We start from the raw sequence: 7,736 nt of genomic DNA, 5'->3' as shown, positions 1-7,736 counted from the left end.
ACTTGATTGATCAACGGTTCATTAAAAACTAACTAAATATTTTAAATTAATTATGTATTATTTAACATCATGTCTGGCAATTAATAATGTAACTGGTTTAAATTTTTGTTTTGAAATTACAGGGAGATTGGATGCACTGTAAGGGGAATTTGTTCCCTTGATTTTTTTTCATCTCCCTGTAAAAATGGAGCCAAACTCCCCAAACACATACTACTTTGGTTATAGGTATATATATTATATTATAATTACTGATTTATTAACTTAACACTGAATAAATGAATATTTATATGAATTAAACACTAAAGAAATGAATATTGAAATGAATTACACACTAAAGAAATGAATATTTAAATACTAATATTACGAGAGGATCTGGTTAAAACTATACGAGGTTCTGCTATACAAATAACAAGATGCTCTGCTGAGTAACGCGGGTGTCACTCACTTCTTAGATCAGACTTGACTAACGACCCACAGACGGGGCGCGTTGCAACGGTCCGTCCGAGGCCTTCAGTATGTGCTGACCCAGCCTTTTTGGTCAGGTAGACCATCGTGAGAACCGAATCGGTCACACACTCATTTTATCCTGTGTCAACACATTTGAGCGTTATATATATATGCAAGCCACCTCCGCACATATATACATACACACATACATAGTACATACATATATACACAGTACATATACATATACATACGCACAGGCATGCATATACAACACGATATTTGCTTACGAATTTGTCTAACGGAGATGCTAGGTTCGTTCATGATGATGTTTTTGTACATATTTACAATTCGAATTCTTTCTTCTTCACTTATAGCCCGAAATATAAATATTTAAAAAAATAAGTCTTCATAAAAATGCTGTCTTAGAGGAAGTATTTACAATTGAGAATCAAACACTGTTTTATTTAAATACTTTTAAAATTTAAAAAAAAGTTATGATAACTTTTTTATATTATATTGATACTCACTTTTCCCATTTTATGTTTTTTAGTTGGTGATGGGACATATTTAGCATATTCATCGCTAGAACTGCTTGCCATGTCGAATTCACAATAAAGTATAAAAAAAATAGCAAATAAATAATAATGGAGGGTGAGCAGTTTTTTGACGTGCTACTAAATGAACGTGTAAATCACTTGTGGCACCTTAGAATCGTGAATATGTGTGATATTATTGTTCACTAGACACCTGCGGCACGCCAAACATCAGCGCTCACCGTGGCAACAGACATGCGTGAACCTGACAAGTTTTCGTCGGTCGAGTGTCAAGGTTATTCTGGTTATAGAGTATATATATATAATTTTAGTTTAAAATACCAATAACTATCTGTAAAATGTGTTTAATAATTTTAATGATCATGTCAACAACAATGTCAATACTTACACTATTTCTGAAAAGTGGGGAGTTTAGCTTGTGGCTTACTCTTATTAGTTATTGGTATATTTAAACTATAATAATATCAATAATCCTAGTACTGTCCAGTTATTTTTAAACATCACACTTGAATTATTTAATATATTTAATATTATTACACAACTCTTATCTGTTGACGACGATCAACAAAACAATTATTATTAATTTCATAAAAGTGTTGTACTGTAATATATTATATTTTTACACTATACATAAATAAATACACAATGTGAATCAACACCAACGATGACCATATAGGGGTATAATAAATATAAGCGCTATCAATTAAATATAAAATAATTTACCTTCCTACAATTAAATTACGGAAACCCATATCCATATCTATGCTCGAGCCACCAAAGAAAAGATATCGCCACATACAATTAAAAATAATATTATCAACAATGGAACGATAAAAAATACGAAAATCCAAAATAATATTATTTCTCTTCGATCATAAGGATATTAAGGTACTGAAACATATATCCGTCAAAACACAAGCCACAAAAGAAAGGATAACGCCGCATATAATTAAAACTAATAGAATCGACAGCAGAGCATTAATAACCACAGAAATATAAAATAATATTGTTTCCTTCAATCAGACACAACAAAACTATCCAGACCAATTAAAAATCTACATATCACTGTTTTTTAAAACGTTTGATGAAACCGCCATTGCAAGATATCGGCATCTCCACAACAACAAGGCGATTGAGACTGTAGCGCAGCCAACGGAGATGACACAACTAGCCACAATATCACGAAACCATCAATAACAAAGCTATTACTTCAAACAATACATGCGTCACAATGCGAGCATACGGCGGCATGCGCGAATGCTCGAATCTCTAAAACTACCTGCCACGCACAATGCTGCGCTACAGACACCTGAAGAAGGGGCATCACCTGCTACCTATATAACGGGCACACAGCGCCAGTCTCAACGCCAGTCTCGGTCCCAGAGCCATTCCCATCGCCAGTCTTATAGTTGGGGCACCGAGAGAACGCTACTCCTTCTAGTGATGGGCAAATATTTTAAACAATCGATGTTCGATTGTTTTCATGTATGAAGCTATCGATGTTGAACTATCGGTGTTAAGTCATAAGAATATCGATTGTTTAAAATAATCGATATTCGATGGTACAAAAAATTTAAATTTAAAATTGAATATACTCATTAAATTTTGTAAAATAGTAGGGATTCAAATGTTAAAAATGTCTTTAAACTTGATATTGAACACGGATTTATATTTAGTTGATAATAAACAAAGTTAGTATCCAAAAGAATTATTACAAATGATTTTTTTTTGCTGTTTAAAACGTTTAAAACTATGAACAATTTGTTTCTTTTCTTAGTTTAAATCATGTTTTAAACATGTCAACCCTGAGAAATATGTATATAAAAAAATAAATAAAAATATAAATGTAAATATAAATTAAATAAATAAATAAATAATATTAATAATATTAAATATTAATATAAATATATTAATAGTAAATAATAAACATAATCAAATCCCCCATAAACTATCATCTAGTGATTGCAAAAATAATAGCTTATGAAGTCTTTTACATGTAATTCTATTCCTTTTAGTACTTAAAGTTGACCCGGCTTTAGAAAATAACCTCTCTGAGGGCACAGAGGTGGCAACTATTGAGAGATATTTAATAGCAAGTTTAGATAGATTTGGATAGACAGTACTCATGTTATGCCATACTTCTAAGGGTTTCTCTGATAAATTTGCTAGATTGCTTTTTAAATATAGGCACAACTCTGAAGGATATCCAATTTCCGTTTCAATGCATTCCTGGTTGGTTTGTTGCATTAAGCCGTTATGATTATCCCATAAGCTGAATCCATCAGATGTATTCTGTTCTTGGTCTAATAAAAAATATTTAAAAGTATACCATGATTAATTATAAATAAAACTAACATACCTAAAGTTTATAAATTAATCAAATAACTTTGTATTATTAAATCAAGTACCTGTTAAATCTGGTTGTGGAATACTTTCTACTTGATCTGTTGATGTTTTCAATGTATCGGATATTATACTTAGAGCTCGGGATAATGCTATAGATGATTTAAAGTATATCTTTTTGAAACGAGGGTCCAAAATAGTGGCAATTGCTACCTGTGTTACACTTTCTATGCATTCAAAACGCTTTTGGCATTGTTCTAATAAAGCAACTTTTAATTTTGAACTTATGATTGTTGTAGTTTTAGTTTGATTTATTTTGTTATATAATAAATGAGTCATTGGGATAATTACACTACTAGTGACATAAAATTCACCACACAACTCTCTTGTTGCTGCTTCCAAAGGTTTAAGAACTTCTATCACTTCTGTAATGTCTAATACACTTTGTGCAGATATCATTTCAGGTGCTTTAATGTTCTTATTTAATATTTCATTTACAAATGGGCGTAGAGATATAAATCGTTGTAACATGTAGAATGTGCTGTTCCAACGAGTGGAAACTTCTTGGATTAATTTACCATCCCCGCCTGTCAATTTTCTTAAATCATCGCTTCCAACCACACTGTGCTTAAACCAGGTAACAATTGATTTAACATTTGAAATTAATTTTGTCAATTCAGCTACATTTGACAGTGATCTTTCTGCTATTAAATTAATTGTATGAGCAAAACAAGGAATTTGATGATTTCTTCCAAAAGCTAATTCTATAGATTTTGTCATGTTATTTGCTCCATCTGTAATTACAGCAGTGACCGAATTCATAGGAATTTCCCATTCAAAGCAGGCTTCTTTTAATTTAACTGCTATATAATCTGATGTATGTCTTTCACTTAGGTCATAAACTCCAAGTATACCAGATTTTAATGTGAACGTGGAGGTATTAGCAAAGTGAACGGTGATACCTAAATAACTACGTGTTTGTATATCTGTCCAAATGTCTGTAGTTAATGAAAAATTATTAGAAATTGAAAGCGTTTCTTTAAAAATACCTGCCAATGCTTCATATTTCACATCAATTTTTCTTGAGACATTCCTTCTACTAGGCATTTTATAGAGTGGTGCTAATGATTTTATTAATAATTTAAAACCTTTATCTTCTACTATAGAAATGGGTTGGTTATCTTTTGAAATCATATAAACAATTAAATTTGTTATTTTGCTGTCTTTAACTCCACCTTCAGTTTATGTTGATATGTTATTGAATGATTGTTTTATGTTTGTTTGACGTTTAAAATTTTGATAGGGAAGTGGCAATGTAATGACATTATCTGTATTCGGAACACTAGTATTAATAGCCTCACCTGGATCATCAGCTACGTCTTGTTTATTACTATCATGTGTTTTTTGATTAATAATTGACTTATGCATACTAATTAGGTGTCCATTTAAATTTGTGGTGTTACCTGATGTCTTAAGTTTCTTATAGCATAATACACATGTCGATGTTCCGTCATTATTTTTCTCAAAATATTTCCAAACAGCACTTCTTTTTGACATTTTCTCAAATATTATAGAAACTCATATGAAGTACTTATTATAAAATAAATAATTATAAATAATTATAAATAATTATAAGTCTTAATAATAAAACTATAACCTAAACTATACCGTGCATCTAGTTTGATAATCGATGACCATAATTTCGGTTATTGTTTGATTACGGTTTGATTACGGAAACCACTCGAATGTTGAATTTATTTGTCTAAAAATAACTTACTGATTAATACGAGCGTCTAGAGACAGCGCCTCTTATCAGTACTATTATCAACATATTATCAACATCGAACTCTGAACATCGATATTTAAAGCGATACTTTGATGGGTAAAATCGATGGTAAAACATCGATGTATCGAACGAAAACATCGATGTTTTAAGAACATCGATGGTTTTTGCCCACCACTAACTCCTTCGCGCATCTAAATGAACGAGCTCCGTGTTTCCGTGACCATTGGCCGCCGTAATTTCCCCCACTCAATGATCGTCAACTAATTAGACAGCCGCCGCCGCCGAGCAGCAACAAGTGTCTGTATACAGCGGCTCAAGTAAAACGAAAATAATAACTCCTGACAACTGACATAAATATTTTATAAATGTGTGTATTTATTTATTCCAACATATATTTGATCAAAATAAAATTTAAATAATACTAAAAAATAATACTTAAAAATAATACTAAGAAATAAAATAATTCATATACAAAGAAATTAATCCGAGTCAGAATCCGAACTTGTATCACCTATTGTTAGGATATGACGTGCTCCTTCTTCAGGTTCTTCGTCCATAAAATCGTCTGTTATGTTGTCGATTTTCCAAAATTTGTCTTCCTCCTTGATGACGTGTTCAACGAAATTCGTCCACATTTCCGGTGTTACTAGTTCCACGCCTCTTTTCAACAATTCTTGTACATCTTTTAATTTAAAGGTAGTATTGTGAGTACGGACATACCTCTTAACAGACGACCATGCTAGTTCAATAGGATTCAACTCACAGTGGTACGGGGGCAATCTTAATATTGTTTTATTGTTATCTTTCGCATACTCATCAATAACGTATTTCTCATGGTCATCCGTATGTATTGTTCTGACTTGAGACAATAATGCCCCTTTTGTTGTTGGATAAGTAATGTTCTCGCCCTTACTTTTTAGCCAATTTATTATTTCCTGCTTTTTCCATGACATCACTGGAATACGATCTTTTTTCACAGAATGATAGGATGCGTTGTCCATCACTATGACAGCATTTTCTTTAAGTAACGGCAGAATTTTTGCAAACCATTCAAAGAAAGTACTGCCATTCATTTCATCATGATAGTCCGATGAGTTGGTTTTTGACTCAAAACATAAAAGGCCACCCGGTACGAAACCGTCAGTTGATCCTATGTGTAACACAATGAGTCTCTTGCCTTTTCCCGAGGGTTCCTTTTGTCCCATTGTGAGCCCTGTGAGGAATGCTTCACGCGGTGAATTGACCGTACTGTCGTGCCATGCTTTGCTATGGGTTTCACCTGCGTTTACCCACGTCTCGTCAAGGTAGTATATTGGTCTGTTTTGTTATCTGTATTTTCTTATTTGATCTAAATATTTACCACGCCAAATAATTATGTCCTCTCTTTCGATAAGCGCACTATTGCGGGATTTTTTCGCGTAAACAAAATGCAAATCTTTTAATATTTTACGAAATGAAGAACGTTTGAGGTTTGGTAAAGTTTCATCTTCATTAATAGCTACCAACATTTTTGTTATAGTAGGAACTTCACGGTTCAACCAAAAGCTATGTATTTTCTGTCTGATAGTTTGTTTGTCAAAACTATCTACTTTTTCAAGTATTGTAGGTCTAATTTTTTTTTTATTAGGTGATGAAACTTTACCTTTTGTTTTATATTCAGCCAATGTCGTTTGTATTGTCCGTTGCCCAATACCGCTTGATTTAGAGATTGCTAAAAGCATTTGTCTGTAGGTCAATTGGGGGCTGTCTGGGTTTTCTTGTTGTTGTTTGATCTTCTATTTGTATAGATTAATGATTATTTGCTTTTGACCAGTACCAACAAACTAAAGGATAATAAATTAATAAAATTAATAAATTAAGAATTTGCTATAGAAAAATAATAATACAAAATAATAATAATACTTACTTTTCCACGAGGATTTTTTTTGGAAGGTGATATATCGACGAGATCCATGGTGTATTAAGTACTCTAAGATAGTAAGATACACAATACTAAAAATACTTATAAGTTATAAGCAATGGTATGCTAAAAAAACGCGAAGAAAAAAAGTTGATGAATATTGTATGTATGACAAAACGTGAGATACGGGAAATCGCTATAGAACACGCTGTATACAACACCACCACTATAATAACACGTGACCAGAACGACGGCAGCGGTGGTGGTAGGCGGTAGCAGGCGGCGTCGGTGGCGGCGGCGCGCATTAACGGCGGCCAGCATTCGGCTAGATTTAGTGGTGGGAATGCGCGAAAACGGACGTATTTTGGTCGCCGCCCAGTAGCGTTCTCTCGGTGCCCCAACTATAGTGCCATGCCACTATGCCAGTCCCAGTCCCAGTCTCTTTCCATACACACGACCAGTAGGGTTCTTAGTCTTCTCACATGTACGACGCTTACGTCGCATGACATCATGCCGACTCACTCTTCTCATGCACGCAAGGCTCGCAACGCATCCCACCAGTACCATAGATCTTCTTTTAAAGAAAACCTTAAATAATAATTAGTACTTTTTCTCTCTCATTTCTTTTCATTAAGTCACGCTTATTTTAATACACCTATTGTGGTCTCATTGATTTGAATTCGCATATGTGATTATATCATATAGA

General features: G+C 33.0%; 2 protein-coding genes across 2 annotated transcripts; both read right to left on the bottom strand.

Annotated features, from left to right (window-relative positions):
• Positions 1–2,878: 2,878 nt before the first annotated feature.
• On the bottom strand, positions 2,879–4,564 carry LOC111041916 (zinc finger BED domain-containing protein 1-like). Its single transcript, XM_022326373.1, has 2 exons — positions 3,405–4,564; positions 2,879–3,329 (listed from the first exon to the last, which is right to left on the bottom strand). Exons 1-2 carry the CDS (start codon positions 4,536–4,538, stop codon positions 2,934–2,936), a joined length of 1,530 nt encoding a protein of 509 aa, XP_022182065.1. The 5' UTR covers positions 4,539–4,564; the 3' UTR covers positions 2,879–2,933.
• A 1,045-nt stretch (positions 4,565–5,609) lies between these two features.
• Positions 5,610–6,335, bottom strand: LOC111041915. The gene has a single exon (XM_022326372.1). The coding sequence runs from the start codon at positions 6,333–6,335 to the stop codon at positions 5,610–5,612; it is 726 nt and encodes a 241-aa protein (XP_022182064.1).
• Between the last annotated feature and the right edge of the window lie 1,401 nt (positions 6,336–7,736).

The sequence above is a fragment of the Myzus persicae genome, unplaced genomic scaffold, assembly GCF_001856785.1.
Source record: "Myzus persicae strain clone G006 unplaced genomic scaffold, MPER_G0061.0, whole genome shotgun sequence".
NCBI lineage: Eukaryota > Metazoa > Arthropoda > Insecta > Hemiptera > Aphididae > Myzus > Myzus persicae.
The sequence above is the reverse complement of the archived record's forward strand: the minus strand, read 5'-3'. Positions and strand labels throughout refer to the sequence as shown.

What these genes read in the sequence shown, in the direction of transcription:
- LOC111041916 (XM_022326373.1), bottom strand. Translation starts at nt 4,538, where the DNA reads ATGATTTCAAAAGATAACCAACCCATTTCTATAGTAGAAGATAAAGGT. An exon ending in AACCAGATTTAACAGGTACT is followed by an intron (nt 3,330 to 3,404) that starts TGATTTAATAAT and finishes AATTAATCATGG; the next exon opens with TATACTTTTAAATATTTTTT.
- LOC111041915 (XM_022326372.1), bottom strand. Translation starts at nt 6,335, where the DNA reads ATGGGACAAAAGGAACCCTCGGGAAAAGGCAAGAGACTCATTGTGTTA.